This window comes from Rhinichthys klamathensis, unplaced genomic scaffold, assembly GCF_029890125.1.
Source record: "Rhinichthys klamathensis goyatoka isolate OS25496 unplaced genomic scaffold, OSU_Roscu_1.1 h1tg000278l_1, whole genome shotgun sequence".
Classification (NCBI taxonomy): Eukaryota; Metazoa; Chordata; class Actinopteri; order Cypriniformes; family Leuciscidae; genus Rhinichthys; species Rhinichthys klamathensis.
In genome coordinates this window covers 384,644-402,150 of record NW_026606797.1, presented here as the reverse complement: position 1 = coordinate 402,150, position 17,507 = coordinate 384,644, and the positions used below count along the sequence as shown (strand labels likewise).

Genomic DNA, 17,507 nt, shown 5'->3' with positions numbered 1-17,507 from the left:
ATGTGCTGTCGGTATAGCGGAGTGTGTTTGCAGTTGTGCTGTCGGTATAGCGGAGTGCGTTTGCAGATGTGCTGTCGGTATAGCGGAGTGCGTTTGCAGATGTGCTGTCGGTATAGCGGTGTGCGTTTGCAGATGTGCTGTCGGTATAGCGGAGTGCGTTTGCAGATGTGCTGTCGGTATAGCGGTGTGTGTCTGCAGATGTGCTGTCGGTATAGCGGAGTGCGTTTGCAGATGTGCTGTCGGTATAGCGGAGTGCGTTTGCAGATGTGCTGTCGGTATAGCGGAGTGTGTTTGCAGATGTGCTGTCGGTATAGCGGAGTGCGTTTGCAGATGTGCTGTCGGTATAGCGGTGTGTGTCTGCAGATGTGCTGTCGGTATAGCGGAGTGCGTTTGCAGATGTGCTGTCGGTATAGCGGAGTGCGTTTGCAGATGTGCTGTCGGTATAGCGGAGTGCGTTTGCAGATGTGCTGTCGGTATAGCGGAGTGCGTTCGCAGATGTGCTGTCGGTGTAGCGGAGTGCGTTTGCAGATGTGCTGTCGGTATAGCGGAGTGTGTTTGCAGATGTGCTGTCGGTATAGCGGTGTGTGTTTGCAGATGTGCTGTCGGTATAGCGGTGTGTGTCTGCAGATGTGCTGTCGGTATAGCGGTGTGTGTTTGCAGATGTGCTGTCGGTATAGCGGTGTGTGTTTGCAGATGTGCTGTCGGTATAGCGGAGTGTGTTTGCAGATGTGCTGTCGGTATAGCGGAGTGCGTTTGCAGATGTGCTGTCGGTATAGCGGAGTGCGTTTGCAGATGTGCTGTCGGTATAGCGGAGTGCGTTTGCAGATGTGCTGTCGGTGCTGATGATGTGAGATCACCTGCTTCCCGGTCCAGAGCCGCACGGGTTTGATGAGCGCGGGCCGCAGCAGCTTCACCCGGCCGGTCCGGTCCGTCAGGCCTCTGTAGACGAGAGCCGTGTACTGATCCCGTGTGAAGAAACAGCCGCGGATGGTCATGCTGGAGCCGGACACGATGTGGTCCTGGATCAGGCCGGCCAGCGGCTTCCCGTCCTGAAGGAGAACAGCAGGACCAGTGAAGCGCGCCCGACATCACACAATCACAACCCTCTGCTGCTCTTCACGGGTCGGGCAAACGTGAATTTACTAAGAAATATGTACTATATTTTAGTTCGATAATGTTTTTTATTTAATATTTCGCATTTTTAGGGAATTTTATGGTGCTACATTATATTTACGCTGTATTTATAATCCATTTATTCACTTTTTGAGCATAGCCCTGAAAATTTAATTTAATTTAATTGGTAAATCTTGAATGTTTTAGAGCAACAGACTCCAGTTTGATCTCTTTTCAAAGACGACACTTGGAAGATTATTGCTGGAGTGACAAAAGTTTTAAAAAGTGAACTTAACCTCTTAAGTGTTAAGCCCCGTTTTTTTAATAAACATTAAAATGCACAATCCGAACTTCAATGGTTGTAATTTAAGAATGCTTTGGAATATAGATTTGTCTTGTTTTTAAGAAGACATTTGGCAGATTTTTGTCGAAGTTAAATAAATTAAGAAAGTGAATTAGAAAAAAGGTTATAGAAGTTTGAGTTTATGAAAATGTAAAATTGTAATTATTCATATTTTATATAAAATATATTTTTTCAAAACCTGGTTGACTCTAAAACTCCACGACAATCAAAGCCAAAACTCTGAACAATTTGTTTCTCAAATTTTAGGTTGATATCTCAGTAAATGAGCTTTCAGTGAGAGTGTGTGTGTCTGCAGTACCGAACGCTTCCACTAGGGCACAACCAGACTCCATTACTGCCCATATAAGGGCGCCGCCATTTCCATATGCGTTTGAGTGATCTGAACAATTATTTCCACAAGTTTCATACACTGTATGAAGTAGGCATCCTATTCAGAAGTAGTAAGGAAAGTTTGGCATATTTTGATAAGAATTCAACCTCAATAAACATAAAAAGAACACGCATGTGCGTTATAGCTCGCCGCCACATCCCAAATGGTGAATCTATAATTTTTTTATTTAAAACTTTGTCAGACCTTTTTTTCTAAAAAAATTGAATGGATGTTATCATTTGAACTTTTGGCATGAAAACAAACTGAGGTTTCTACCATTCTTTCATGATTTTCATGTTCATCACTATTTCAAAATAAAGGTCTTAACACGCCTTAGGAATTGCAAATTGATAGATTACGGCTCTTCTGTAATTTATTTAGAAAATCAATCACCAAATATAAATAAAAAAACAAATTGTAAGATTTCAAATGATATAGGTTGTCAATATTAGCTTAGGTTTAGTATAGGATATTAACTGCTTTAAATATGTAATGGCTATGGGGCCCGGCGGGCCTATGCAACTTAAAAGTTACAGAATTTTATGTTTATCGTTATGAAAAATGTGCAGAAAAACTATTTTCAATTTTTATATTAAATATATATTGAATAAATGAATAAGTTGAATAAAGTCGTTTTTTTTGCGCACAGAAAGTATTCTCGTCGCTTGATAAACTTAAGGTTGAGCCACTGTAGTCACTCGGACTATTTTAACGATGTCTTTAATAACTTTTCTGGGCCGGCAAGTTTCAATCCCTCAGAAGCCTATGGAGGAGTGATCCAGCTCTCAGATTTAATCACAAATATCTTAATTTGTGTTCTGAAGATGAGCGAAAGTCTTATGGGGTTGAACAACATGAGGGAGAGCAATTACTGACAGAGTTTTGATTTTGGGGTGAACTATCCCTTTAACTAATGTTAACAAGATTTTAATAAGTATAAGTAAATGTTGAAATTAACATTAACAAAGATTAATGAATGCTGTATAAATGCAGTTCATTATTAGTTAATGCTAACTTAATGTAGTTAGCTAATGAACCTTATTGTAAAGGTGTTACCAAAAAAACAAACATTTAATGTAAACTTTTCCGGTGAAAACTGATCTCTGAGCAGCAGATCTCTGAGCGTCTCACTCACCTTGGGCACGAGGTACTGCTGGTCCGTGCTCACGAGGGTGTAGGCCTCGGCCCGGCCCAGCTCGCTCTGAGGGAAGTGGGCGTTCATCTCGTCCCCGTCGAAGTCTGCGTTGTAGGCCTTGCAGTTGGAGTAGTGCAGGCGGAGCACCTTCTCCCCGGGCAGGATCCGGGCGTTGTGGGCCTGGATGGACGGCCGGTGCAGAGTGGGCTGGCGGTTCAACAGAAGCACGTCCCCGTTCCTGATGTGGCGATTCACCTGGAGGACACATTCCTCAATGCATTAGATCCTCAAATAACATTAATGTCGACGGTAAGCGTCATTCAAAGCTACTTTGTTAAAGGTGCACTGTGTAATTTTAATCTTTTTTTTTTCTTTTTTTTTAATGTTGTCAATTCAAGAATCGATTTCTTCCATATTTTTGTATCTATCCCCCAAAAGCCGGTGTTAGTGTTCCTCCACTGTTCACAGGCCTGCATGTTACAGCTGATGCTGGGAGATTATATGTGTGTTTTATCTTAAACAATAACCGGATCGTGTTTGATCAAGGCGTTCACTGTTCAGACTCGTCCAATTTACAGCAGCAATTTTACATCTTGCATCAAAATCCTGTTTATTCATCGTATGCGTTTGAAATATAGAGTTGGCTTCTGTGTTAATGTACCCAGAGTACCTAAAATAATAAGAGTTTAATATACAGGTTTGTGGCTCTTCATTTCTTTTGATTGGTTAACCACTTGTAAACTTATGTTCACTGTTCTTTTTTATAAATGTAGGATTTGTATTAAATCTATATTAATTTAGTCGAATCGGGAATCGGAATCGATTTTTAGAATCGAATCGCAACATCTGAATCGATACCCAGCCCTAGTGGTGAGGTTGTGAACTGCACCCAACAGAAGTTACGGCGTCCGACAGGAAGTGATGTCGTCGTCTGAGACAGCAGAGAGTAGCCAGTAGCAGGTTTCTTTACAAAGATAAATCAAGAAATTATGTTTACTTAATTATTCAGTAAAACAATATGTTATTGCGAATATTGTTGCTTGTTCATCATTGTGTCAGTCATTTATTCGCTGACTTTAGCTACAGCTTCTTATCATGAAGAACAACATACTGACGAAACGCGTTTGTCCGCTCAGGGCCACCGTAGAAACATGGCAGCGCATTTCAATGTAAGGGGACCCGACTGATTTCAAATAAATATCAGTGATTTTACAACGCGCCTCACGATTATATCGTCGTGTAAAGCCTATCCGGATGGCACTGGTGTCGGTACGGCGGACTCACGATCTTCATGGGCATCTTGTGCTGGCCGGTGGTGGGCGTCATCAGCTGCTTGGCCACCGCCTCCCTCTGGGTGGCGCTGCTGCTGCTGAGGATGGTGCGCGACCCGTCCTCGTTGATCACCATGGAGGCCCCGGGGTGCACATCGGGTCCGTTCAGCACCGCCTGCCGCAGCTCCTTCACGTTCCAGGGCGTCACCGGCTGCGGGTACGTCAGCTTCGTGGCGAACACCTAGAGGACACACGTCAAACCACTCTCAAGAGCCTCACATTTCAATCAAACGCGTCATATAGCCACTAAACTGGATACTTCATGGCTGGCAACGCGAGTTTTTACAGCTAGCTGACTTCAGTATCGGACTATGGAGAATATTTCTCATCCATGTACAGCTCTCCAAAGTTTACATACCTCTTGCAGAATATGCAAGATGTTAATATTTTTAACACAGTAAGAGGGATCATAAGAATTGCATGCACTAAAGGTTCATATGCACCTATTGTGATCGTGAGAGTTCCTCTACTTTTTCCTTTTTCTTCCGCTATTGAGTCTATGGCAGCCCATAGAACTGTATGGTAAAAAGTTCTGAAATTTGGCACACAGATAGAGGACTGTCTGAGCATTAACCACAGCAAATTTCAAGTCTCTAACTCACTCCCTCTAGCGCCACCAACTGTCCAAAGTTGCACTAATGGCTCAAGAGGATTCGATTGCTAGTGCTGTCAAACGATTAAAATATTGAATCGCGATTAATCGCATTAATGTCATAGTTAACTCGCGATTAATCGCACATTTTTATCTATTCTAAATGTCTCTTGATTTCTTTTTGTCCCATTATTTTTTCATATTTTAATGCTCTTATCAACATGGAAAAGTGGATCGGCTTGCTTTGTGCAAATGTTTTTTATTGAGAACAACATTGGCATTTACTGTGTTCAATTTCACACTAACATTCTCACTTGGAGCAAATAATCTCTCACACAATGTAACACTGTCCATCAATAAAAGGGTGAAAGAAATACTGACGAGGTCCTGATATTGACGAGGGGGCGGAGAATTCGCATCAGCTGTGTGTGTGTGTGTGTGTGTGTGTGTGCTTGGCCATCATCAAGTGGTATTTCAGACTGGACGTGCTGCGATGATGATAGCTCAGTTCACAACGACTAAACACACAGATCACTTTGGTCTCGTCAACTTTTTGGTCTGGCAACTTTTTAAAAGTAAACTTTCCATTCAGAATCTTATTGGCATCCATTTCGGGGTCTCGCGCTCGTCATCCACTCAAAACGTAACGTTAACCAACTATTTGGCCGGCTCGCAAGCCCAAACAAGTGTGTGTGGCGTGCCTGTTGTTTGGTTTCCGGTCTAGCTAGATCCGCTTGCGCTTTGGTCGACGAAGCAACAAAACGTCCTCGTGCGGCATTGCAAAAGCATGTGACAAAAACTACAAAGTTTGCTTGGCCAAAAAGACCGTTAATCGCGCGATAAAATTAAATTATAATTAAAATGGGTTTGCGTTAACGCCGTTAATAACGCGTTTAACTGACAGCCCTCATTCAGACCAAACTTGGTGTGTGTTATGACAACCATGACCTGAGGCATGACCTGCACAGTTTCAGCACAGAGCCTCCTAGTGGTCAGGAGATATGAAAAATGGACATTTTTGAATCACAAATCTCTTTAGAGAGATGCATGCAGAGTCGAACGATACCCAATTTTACATGTCTGCCGTAAACATGACATAACAGATTAATCATCAAACTTAAGAAAGCACTTAGCTTTATAGGTTAACATTACATTAAACTGTCAGGTGGTTGGTTTTGACATTGGCTGTCATAAGGCCATTATAACTGTGTCATGAATATTTTTCTTGACCTCAACTACAGTGGTACACATTGAATTTGTCATTAACATGTTATAATGGCCTCATGACAGCCAATGTCAAAACCAACCACCTGACAGTTTAATGTAATGTTAACCCATAAAGCTAAGTGCTTTCTTAAGTTTGATCATTAATCTGCTGTCATGTTTATGACATATTTATGACAGGTTATGATGTATTGGTTTATGTCAAGTTGTCATAACAAAGACATCTCAAACAATGTCATATTTGCATTAAAAATGTCATAATTGAGCGAATGACACTTAATGACAGTTGTCATAAACATGCATAAAACCTCCTTCATATTCATGTGTCATGTCATGATTATGAAGGTGTCATGTCAGTCTTATGCACACCCCTTCAAGTAAAGTATTACCCTATATTTATTTTATTTAGTAATGTCCTGACTAAGCAGTTTCACATTACAGCTGTTTACATAAACACAAACCAGTCACCCTTGAATTGGATGATTGAGGTAAACTGAACTCATTTGGTCTTCTGAGAAGCATGTAATATCTTATATAGCTATATTTCTCTATTAGGTAAGTAGTTGTTCAATAGGTAGAATAACATACAGTCAGCCTGACCACCCAGAGTGGGCTTATTTTGCAATGATGACCACTCATTATCCCTACACATCATACAGAAACACTAGCAAAAGTCTGAAAACTCACCATTGGTATTCCAATCTCATTGGTTTCGATGTACATATCAGGGCAAATGACAGAGCGTGCAGCGAAATCCACACGCTTCCCCATCATGTGCTTCCTGAACAACCCCTCTTTCTTCTCCAAGAGCTGAGGGACACATTCAGAAGAGACAAACATTATTTCCCACCTTCTGATTCCATGATGTATTCCTGGCTGTACGTCACAGATCCTCTCGAGCGGCGGGTCGCACACTGACCTGACGGACGCCGGGGAACTTCTCGGTCATGAGCTTGTCCATGTCGCTGTCGAACACGATGTTGACGTGGCTCTGCAAGCGGATCCAGGTGCTGTAGAGCTTGTCTGTGAGAGTCACTCCGGGAATGCCCACTAAGAAGGACTGATCGATCTCGCTGGCCTCTGTGGCTTCATCACACTGAACAAACCACAGATTTGTTGTCATTTGATTCAAATGATTCAAGTTCACATGGATACACGGAAGCGACAACATTTTTTTATGTATTATGATTTTTGAAGTAATTTGTTGAGGTTAATTTGTAAAGAAAGACTACGCGCCTGCGCACATATATATCCAAACGCGCATACGTAGGGACGCATGTGCACACATCAGCGTTTCACAGATTCACGGTTTTGAAGTTTGTGCGGAGATGATAAAGTTTTTCAACATTTTTCACCGCTTGCACCTGGAACCTGTTTCTAGGTTTGCGTTCTCGAGCTCCAAACACTGTTATCATGCAGATGAACGTCCAGAACGCATTCAAAGTGTTCAGTAGAACGGTGTCGTGTTAGCGGCCACTAAGTTAATAACTAATGATCTTTGCGACGGAAGTGAATCAATCAAAACTAACTTTATCTGGATGATAACTTTATTCTAGAGCTGCTGTAAAGCCAAACAATCTGTTACTGTAATCTCCTGTTATCACTGTAAAGTCTATATTGTTAAAAGCGCTGTATAAATGAAGGAGACTCGACTGATAATACACACACATGGCAAACTGGTGGTTGGTTGCCCTTTATAGGATGTTCAATTGCCAATACTGATTTACTGATATTAAAAAATACACACACACACATACAACTACTGAAATGAAATCAAAACAAAATATTTCCCTCAAAATTCACTGAAAATTACTTAAAATAAATTTAAATGATTTATGAAGCATTTCTTCAAAATTCACATGATGTTCTGAATTTTACCCTGTTGATCAAAGAACATCATTGATCTTCACACGACGGGCATTTTGACATAATTGTGTGTGTATCTGACCGTTCAAGCACAATACGCCACTAAAGTGAGCTAAATTCAGGATTGTATGCTGTCTGAGAGAGGCGTCTTTCTGTGCGGCACTTCCGGTGTGTGTGTGTGTGTGTGTGTGTGTGTGTGTGTCAGTCAGCGCGAGCAGCACATTAAGAACTTTTTCATGGCTTATTGTGCTTAAAGTCCCCCTGTGGTCAATAATTTTATACCTTAAAACTCATCTTTTATCACCAAAATGACATATTTAAAAAAAATTCCCATGAAAAATAATTCTTCATGCCTTCAAATATCTTGAATGTAACTCGACACCCTTCCCTCATTTAGTATGCGCGGTTCTATGAATATGCAAATGAGCCCCGCCTCCACTCACTCACTCAGCTCAGAGATCCACTGGTTGACGATCACACGTTGATCTGATTGGTTACAAGGTCGTTTGTGACGTCAGAAACACCAGCGATTTCAAACCGTGTTTTTGAGACTGTCTTTGGTTCACTGCAGTTTTAAGCAGGAAATACTCAGCAATGCTGTCGACTTATGAACTTACACATGGTGTGTCTTAAAGCATATTAAAAACACCATATAGACAACTTTAAAAGATGGATTTTCACCACAGGGGGACTTTAATAACTCTAACATCAAGCACATCCCACTTTATATTCTCATTCATCCATGTTATTTTTTGTAAAAACGGAAATTTGCCCAAATATCTGCTTTCCAGAAGTTAGGTACGTATGAATGAACATCAAATGCAAGTGCGATGCATAAAAAAAAAAAAAAAAGACTATATTAAATTCTACAGCTGTCATTTTATTCCGAAAATTACCACATCCATAAAGAAAGATTCATGCAATACACTAAATTGCTCTGATTCAAACCCATAAATTAAGTGCATTAATCATTTGTTAACATAACTTCTTCTCACCTCATCCATCCCTGCGTTGGCTTTCTCCGCAGCGATTAGTGCGAGCAATTTCTGGATGGTGTAATTATCCTTTATCACGTACTGCATGTTGATAGTCTGTCCGTTGGTGAACATCTGGTCTCCCAATCGATTAACAGGCCTGAACCTACACACACACACACACACACACACACACAATCACCAGCTAAAGATCTCTCTGTAAGAAGAAGGAACTCTATAATCATCTTATGCAGGACATAAACTGACTTGCATGGAGGAACCACCAGCAGATCCAGGAAGAAAGCATCGGGATTGAAGTCTGTGCCCGAGTCGCTCATGTTGAAGCCTGATAACAGATGCTTCAGGAAGAAACCTAGAGAAGCCGGAACGATCCACGTCAGAAAACATGCTTTATTCGCATTAACAATCCTAGAGAGAAAACTCCCCAGTGCGTTAAACTCCGGCAGTCTCACCGTCGTTCTCCCAGAGTTTGGTGATGTGCTCTCGCGCCACACTCGGCGTCAGGAAGCCACGCTTGGTCAGCTGGTCATCTGGAGGCGGACGCAAACACAGACACTCACAACACACTGAATCACGTCTACACACACCACTTCTGAGAGCGTTACTGGCCTGTACTGGTCTGGGTCACATTTACCATTTCAAAATAAGTCCATACTTTCCCACACTTCCCTATTGATATTTCAGATCATATTTAACATCTAATAATTAAAAATAAAAATAAATAAAAATTCAAATAAAAAGAAGAAAATTCGGAGATATACCGTATATTGTCATTCAACCCCCCAAAAATACTGAGATTTTTTTTTTGGCCATCTCGCCCAGCCCTACTGCACACATTTCTGATCGAGGCAAACAGTTCTGAATAATAAACACATGCCTTGCTCTGTCAGTAACAGTGTTGGGGAAGATACTCTGAAACTGTAGTTTGACAAGCTACTCATAAGATAGAGTGGTTAAGATACAGTCATGCATTTGCGATTTCACAGAGTATTGTTTTATTTTGTAAACTATTCAAAGACACACAATACTCAAATATATATCTTAAACTGACTGTCAAAGTGCAAAATTGCTACTAATGTAACATCAACGCAAGATCAAAAAGTATATTTTCGAGTAAATCGCTGAGCCATTTCAAGTTTTGCTGATGATGCTTCCTATTCTTTTGTTTTCTGCCTGCCGTAACTATGAGTGAAACGGCACTTCATCATTGTGTGTCAGACATTGCCTCCTTGTGGAATAAAGGTGAATTGCATTTATTCAGTTATCAATGATTCAACTATTGTTGTGCAGAAAACATATACCCCCGCTGTTACACACCACGGGTCGTCAGCCACCCTATAAATGTTTTTACAAGAAATGAATGGGAAAACAGGCTCTCTTTTATAATTTTTTTCTAGTTATATTGTTTATAATGCATTGATTGAGGAATACTAAGAAGGTCGATGTTTAACTTTAAAAAAATGAGGAAAAACTTTACTTGAAGGGGTGTGCATAAGACTGACATGACACCTTCATAAGACTGACACGACACCTTTTGACATTGGCTGTCATGAGGCATTATAACTGTGTCATGAATATTTTTCTTGACCTCAACTACAGTGGTACACATTGAATTTGTCATTAACATGTTATAATGGCCTCATGACAGCCAATGTCAAACCCAACCACCTGACAGTTTAATGTAATGTTAACCCATAAAGCTAAGTGCTTTCTTAAGTTTGATAATTAATCTGCTATGTCATGCTTATGACATATTTATGACAATTTATGTTGTCTTAGTAATGTCAAGTTGTCATGACAAAGACACTGACAGGTTATGATGTATTGGTTTATGTCAAGTTGTCATAACAAAGACATCTCAAACAATGTCATATTTGCATTAAAAATGTTATAATGAGCGAATGACACTTAATGACAGTTGTCATAAACATGCATAAACCCTCATTCATATTCCTGACATGTGTCACGTCATGATTATGAAGGTGTCGTGTCAGTCTTATGCACACCCCTTCAAGTAAAGTGTTACCGAAAATGAATGAGGAGGAGGGTAGTGAACGAGTTGAGGTTTGCGTTTAAGGCTGAAAAGCGACTGAGATACTGAAAAAATGTAGTAAAGCTAGTAGCGTCGCTACTTGTGGTTAGCTACTCCCAAAAAACTGCTCACTAAATGATCACACACTTAAAACACCATAAAAAACAAGGGAAAAGCAAAAATATTCCCATACTTTCTTCCATACTAATCCAGACCTGTAAATACTAACATCTAATCCACACTGTATAATGTTTTGATGGCATAAAGAGTGCTTGAGTATACGATCTGAACTCACCGGCCTGGAGCGAGATGGATGAGATGATGAGTTTGCTGTTGTGTTCTTGGCGCACGGACACTCTGATACTGAAACACACACACACACTTTCTCACAGCAGCTCCACACAAAACGTAGAGTATGTTTCACTTAAAAATAAGAGAACATAGGAAATAGTTGAGCTTCTCACTTGCAATTCGGACATTTCCGTGTGGCCATGTGTATCCTCCAGAAACTGTGGATGAGGCTTACCTTCTTCTCACACACATGCCTGACCTGAAGTCAAAGCAAACGTATAAGATGCACATATAAACTGCACAGAGGCATAGAGAGATGAGATTGGGCCTCACAGGAGCAGTGTGATGCTTGTCTGGCCTGGCTTTGAGGATGGGATTGATGAACGCGTCCAGGGTTTCCTGGATCTCTATAGCGGTCGGCTGAGCGGTGACCTCCAGCAACTTGGAGAGCGAGACAAGAGCACAACATATGAGCACTTAGGGCTCATAAACAGGGCTGGGTATCGTTTCAATTATGCTTATCGATTCCTAATTTCCATTCCAATAAGGTAAAAAAAAAAAAAACTTAGATATCATTCAGATTTATTCTAATGGCAAAACATGTAATTGCATCTGAATATCATGAACAACTCATCAGCTGAAGAACACTTACACTAGGAGCGTTGGGCTGTGGTTTATAAACACCATAGAAGAACAACTAGACTAACTTATATAAAGCATTATTAAAGACAAGTAAACACTCAGTAACTAAAAAAGAACAAATAAAAAATGAGCAATCGCGACAAATAGACACAACTGAACATTGATGTGATTTAAATAAACAGTGTTTTAAGATTCTCAGGTTCACAAACTGCAGTTTATTAATAATATACATTAGAAATATAGTTATAAAGTTACTCAGTGAGTTTCTCTCTGTCTCGTGTTGTGATCAGTGTTATTATAGAGAGCGCAGGAATATGAGCGCTGTCTCTTTAAGAGCCGCACGGGTCCAGTACACTGATACACACGCCTGAAGCTCAGAGAACAGTGAAGAGTCTCGGCTTCAGTGCTTTAAACACAAAGCAATCGATAAGAGGAATCGACATTTGAATTTATAACAAGTATCCGATTCCCGACCCTAGTCCTAAAGCCCTCCTGAGGAGCTCTGCGGTTCTGACCTGGTTGAGCACTTGCTCGAGCTCGAACACCTCGTTCAGCGCGCCCACGTCCAGCAGCTTGAGCTGGCCCAGCAGCAGATGCAGCGCCGCGCGCGGGCACAGGATGAAGTGGCACTGAAGGCACGAACCCCGGATCAGCATGTACAAGTTCTGCGAAGAGACGGCGATCAGGACGGCACAAATACGACACACTTCAGACATTCGCTGACTACAAGCAACTAATGTCAAATCACTCTCAATGGAGCATTAGCAGACTGAGAGGCTAGGGCTGGAATAAGTAATGTTTTTAAAAGAAGGCTCTTCTGCTCACCAAGGCTGCACTTATTTGATTAAAACACAGTAATATTGTGAAATATTATTCCAATGTAAATCAGCTGTGTTCTATGTGAATATATAGTAAAGTGTAATTTATTCCTGTGGTTTTCAGCATCATTACTCCAGTCTTCAGTGTCATCCTTCAGAAATCACTCTAATATGATGATCTGATGCTCAAGAAACATTTATGATTATTATCAATGTTGAAAACAGGATTTTTCAGGATTCTTTAATGAATAGAAAGTTTAAAAGAACAGCATTTATCTGAAATAGAATCTTTTGTAACATTATAAATGTCTTTACTATCACTTTTGATCAATTTAATGCATCCTTGATGAATAAAAGTATTGATTTCTTTCATTTCTTTTCCCCAAAAAAATCTCACTGACCCCAAACTTGTTAACGGTAGAGTTTAATGTTACAAAAGCTTTCTATTTCAGATAAACACTGTTCTTTTGAGCTTTCTATTCATCAAACAATCCTGATTTTTTTTTTTAATTTTTACATAACTGTTTCCAACACTGATAATAATCATAAATGTTTCTTGAGCATCAGATCCTCATATTAGAGTGATTTCTGAAGGATCATGTGACACTGAAGACTGGAGTAATGATGCTGAAAACCACAGGAATAAATTACACTTTACTGTATATTCACATAGAACACAGCTGATTTACATTGGAATAATATTTCAAAATATGAATGTTTTTTAATCAAATAAATGCAGCCTTGGTGAGCATAAGAGCCTTCTTTAAAAAACATTAAAAATCTTACAGATCCAACACTTTTGAACGGCAGATTCGCGTACAGTCAGTAGAATATGTCTAGAGTTAACCATTGAAATAAAGTTTTACCCAACACTTTTACATCAGACAGGATCATGATCTCATTACAATTCAATTGCTTTGTTTTTAAAGGGACAGTTCACCCAAAAGTGTTACTCCTGTCTTTATTTTGTCGTTCCAAACTCATCAGACTTTGACTAATCTTTGAAACACAAATGAAGATCTTTTAATCAGATCTCAAAGATTTCTGTCCCTCCGAAGACACCCAAAATATTCATAAAACGATTTTAAAATAAACCCATATTATGAATCGAGCAGCTTAATCAGACTTCTGAAGAGACTCGGTCACTTTATATGATGAACAGAATTAATTTAGGCTTTTATTCACATAGAAACATTATTAATTAAATCTGTTCATCATATAAAGTGATCGAGTATCTTCAGAAGTCTTGTTTTCTAAATATTATTTTCCCTGCGTTCACGCGACAACCTCTGCTCTCGTGAACGTGTTGGAGATTAATATTTTTTGTAAATAAACTGGTGAATAGTATTTTGTCCAGACAAAGCACTCGCATCGCTTCATAAAATTGAGATTAAAGCACTGGAGTCGCATGGATAACTTTAATGTAGGGGTGTCACAATATATCGCAATACGTGGCAATATGTAAAGTGTATAGTTCAGTTGTAGTGTCAGTACTACATTAAACTGCTATATATAATGTTGAATATAATGTATAATAATGCACTGGGGGAATATGTGTGTGTGCTGATAATGCCGGATGTCTGATGTTACCAGTAAAAGTGGCCGACATTATTATAAATATATCTAGTCAGTGACAGAGATCAAGCATATTCATCTACAATAATTCAGTGTTTTCATCTTCAGAATCATGAATATTGTTATTCTGGAGTCTCTATTGTCCTGTGCTTTGGGTTTCAGCACCGAGTCCAAGACTATTCATTTACACACACAATGCAATATCACATTTAGCATTTTAATCAACAGTTCAACTTTTATCATATGTCTTGGAGTATCGTGATAATATGGTATCGTGAGTTCAGTATCGTGATATGTGTCGAATCGTGACATGAGTGTGTCGGTACACCCCTACTTTAATGACGTCTTTACTACCTTTCTGATCCTTGAAAGTGGTAGTTGCGTAGACTGTCAATGGAGGGACAATTAAATCTCATTAACTAGATCTTCATTCAAGGGTTTGGAACGACATGAGGGCGAGAGATTAACGAAGAACTGTCTTCAGCTCCAGATGCACAGCTAGCCCGTGAGAGGAGAGCTTACGGAGAAGAAGAGCGGGTTGTAGACGGGCAGCGGCAGCTCCACGATGCCCAGGTGTCCCGGACAGCTCTCGTAGTCCTGCATGCAGGTGGAGCAGATCTCCTTGCTGTCGGCGGGGCCCAGAGCCAGATCATACAGCCCGTTCGGGGCCGCATTGCCCATACCGTCCAGCAGCTCCGGGTTCGTGACCGTCTTCACACTCAGCCTCCTGAGAGAGAGAGAGAGAGAGAGAGAGAGAGGGAGAGGGAGAGGGAGAGGGAGAGGGAGAGGGAGAGAGAGAGAGAGAGAGAGAGAGAGAGAGAGAGAGAGAGAGAGAGAGGGAGAGAGAGAGGGACAGAGAGAGAGAGAGAGAGAGAGAGAGAGAGAGAGAGAGAGAGAGAGAGAGAGAGAGAGAGAGAGAGAGAGAGAGGGAGAGGGAGAGACACCAGAGGATGACAGAATGTCAACTCAAGCTACCTCCATCTCTATTAGGGCTGTCACTTTACGTTCAAAAATCGATTGCACAATCGATCAGACCAACCAACACAAGTTTCAAAAAACGAAAATAGGGAATCGATTTTGTATTTTTAACCATAAATGTGTGTTAGGTGGACAGATCAGTACAGCACACAGAACATGTCGGATGCTGGAAAATAACAATGTGTTTTCTGTTCACCAAATGCTTTTTAATATTCACTATTACTTCAGTGCACGTGAACAAGCGCGCGGTTATGTGTTGTGTAATGACGTGTGTGTGTGTGTGTGTGTGTGTTCAAGTAAGCCAGATATGGGCAGATTCTGCAATACGCTGTGTTTAATATATCATGAGGATCACGAGTTGCGTATTTGCACTAAATCCACACAGATTTGTCTTACACGAACTTCCCCAGAAAAGTGAGTAAACACAGAAACGCCAGATCGGCTCGTGATTCGACGGCGTTTCCCGCCACAGTTCATTTGTACGCGCATCTGGCGGGTCGAGGGAGTTAATCTCAATCCCTGAATGTTGCGCTCCTGTTTGTCATTGTGCCGAAACTTCACGCCAATAAATCATCAGGAATATTGCGACTTGTGCGACTCAAGCGCCTCTTTACGCTCGTCCTAATGCCTGTTAGGTGTCCGTGGATTTGCCGATATTTGGTGTTGAAAATGGAAACGTCTTTAGACACGGAAAACTGATTTTACAATCGATTCAATGAACACTTATGTCTCAAAAGTCGAACAGGATTTTTTCCGAAAAGTGACAGCCCTAATCTCTATAGAGCTTTATACAACTCAGATGGTTTCAAAGCAGCTTCACAGGATGACAACGAGTACATGTTCAAATTAACTAACATTTAATTACACTGAACAAAATTATAAACGTTTTCGCACAGGTGTGCCTTAGGCTGGCCACAATAAAAGGCCACTCTAAAATGTGGCCTTTTGTGTGCAAAGGAGAAGTGCTCACTAACACAGATTTAGACAGATTTGTGAACAATATTTGAGAGAAATAGGCCTTTTGTGTACATCGAAAAAGTCTTAGATCTCTGAGTTCAGCTCATGAAAAATGGGGGCAAAAACAAAAGTGTTGCGTTTATAATTTTGTTCAGTGTAAATTAATACATGCTGTACATGTATAGAATATAATACAGTAGTCAACATTTGAAATGGATCAAAAACCTTTCATCAAAGTTATAACGTTACATGAGATTTTGAACAATACCCGTTCTTGTCTTAGGACAACTCTGATGACCTTTTTTGATCCACTTCAAATGTTGACTACTGTAGTACAAGTATATTCTTAGTTCATGTTAACTAACATATCGACAAACGAGCCCTTATTTGAAAAGTGGCACCAGTTCAGTTAAAAAACTGTGTAAAGTTATGAAGTAACGTTAGTGGACTACTTTCAGGGATTATTGAGCTTGATTGTGCTTATATTTGACTTAAACGTAACTTGATGTTTTAAAACAGCATTTAGCGTGACAGCATATGGGGCATGTTGTCACAAAGCTCAACATGTGTTGTTAAATGAACTGTGTTTTGTTAATAACTTTTGGGTGTCTTTAGTTTACAGTGACATGCAACTGATCTCCGGCTAGCTGTGCAAGTTAGTTGTACAAGTGTATTCATTACCTTAATTCATCAGCGTCGTACAAGCCAAACGACATGCCCTCCAATCGCCTCCATGGTGTTTCTTTTGAAAACTGCATTTTCTTAATAAACTATGTACATTAGAATATAAATCTCTCTGTATTCTCCATGTGCGTCATGTAAAGCTGTAACATGTGGGAGCGCGTGCTGGACGCTTGGACGAGACCAAATAACACGGAGGGGTAAATTAGACTGAAACATGAACAAAAGCGACAGAAGCAGAGACGTTGACCTAAGGAACAGTGGTAAATATTAATTATTTGCTAGTAAAACACCTGCATATTAATATTCTACGGGGATTCATGACGAATAGTTTTTATTATTATTATTATTATTATTATTGTTTGGTCAGATGGTATATCCCGGCATTAGAAAACGAATGATTGGTAGAAGGGAAATTAGTTTGAAACTTTCAGAATATTTTTTTAATAACTCTTCGCTGTTATTTTAATTAAATGGTTATTAAACTTTCTCAGTGTCATTATCAAGACGTAAATTATTTTCCACATCGCTATTGAAGTAGAA

General features: G+C 40.2%; 1 protein-coding gene across 1 annotated transcript in view; it reads right to left on the bottom strand.

Moving 5' to 3' along the window:
- The window catches only part of polr1a (RNA polymerase I subunit A), a 74,244-nt gene extending 57,100 nt beyond the window's left edge, over positions 1-17,144 (bottom strand). Inside the window, exons 1-14 of the mRNA XM_056268960.1 lie at positions 16,965-17,144; positions 14,871-15,075; positions 12,471-12,620; positions 11,647-11,754; positions 11,487-11,572; positions 11,314-11,385; positions 9,443-9,567; positions 9,237-9,342; positions 8,991-9,135; positions 7,049-7,225; positions 6,817-6,939; positions 4,267-4,494; positions 2,983-3,237; positions 858-1,049 (exon numbers count right to left, since the gene is read on the bottom strand). Of these exons, the coding sequence (XP_056124935.1) occupies positions 858-1,049; positions 2,983-3,237; positions 4,267-4,494; positions 6,817-6,939; positions 7,049-7,225; positions 8,991-9,135; positions 9,237-9,342; positions 9,443-9,567; positions 11,314-11,385; positions 11,487-11,572; positions 11,647-11,754; positions 12,471-12,620; positions 14,871-15,075; positions 16,965-17,041 (2,049 nt within the window). The 5' untranslated portion in view covers positions 17,042-17,144. The remainder of the gene's footprint in view (positions 1-857; positions 1,050-2,982; positions 3,238-4,266; positions 4,495-6,816; positions 6,940-7,048; positions 7,226-8,990; positions 9,136-9,236; positions 9,343-9,442; positions 9,568-11,313; positions 11,386-11,486; positions 11,573-11,646; positions 11,755-12,470; positions 12,621-14,870; positions 15,076-16,964) is intronic.
- Positions 17,145-17,507: the final 363 nt, after the last annotated feature.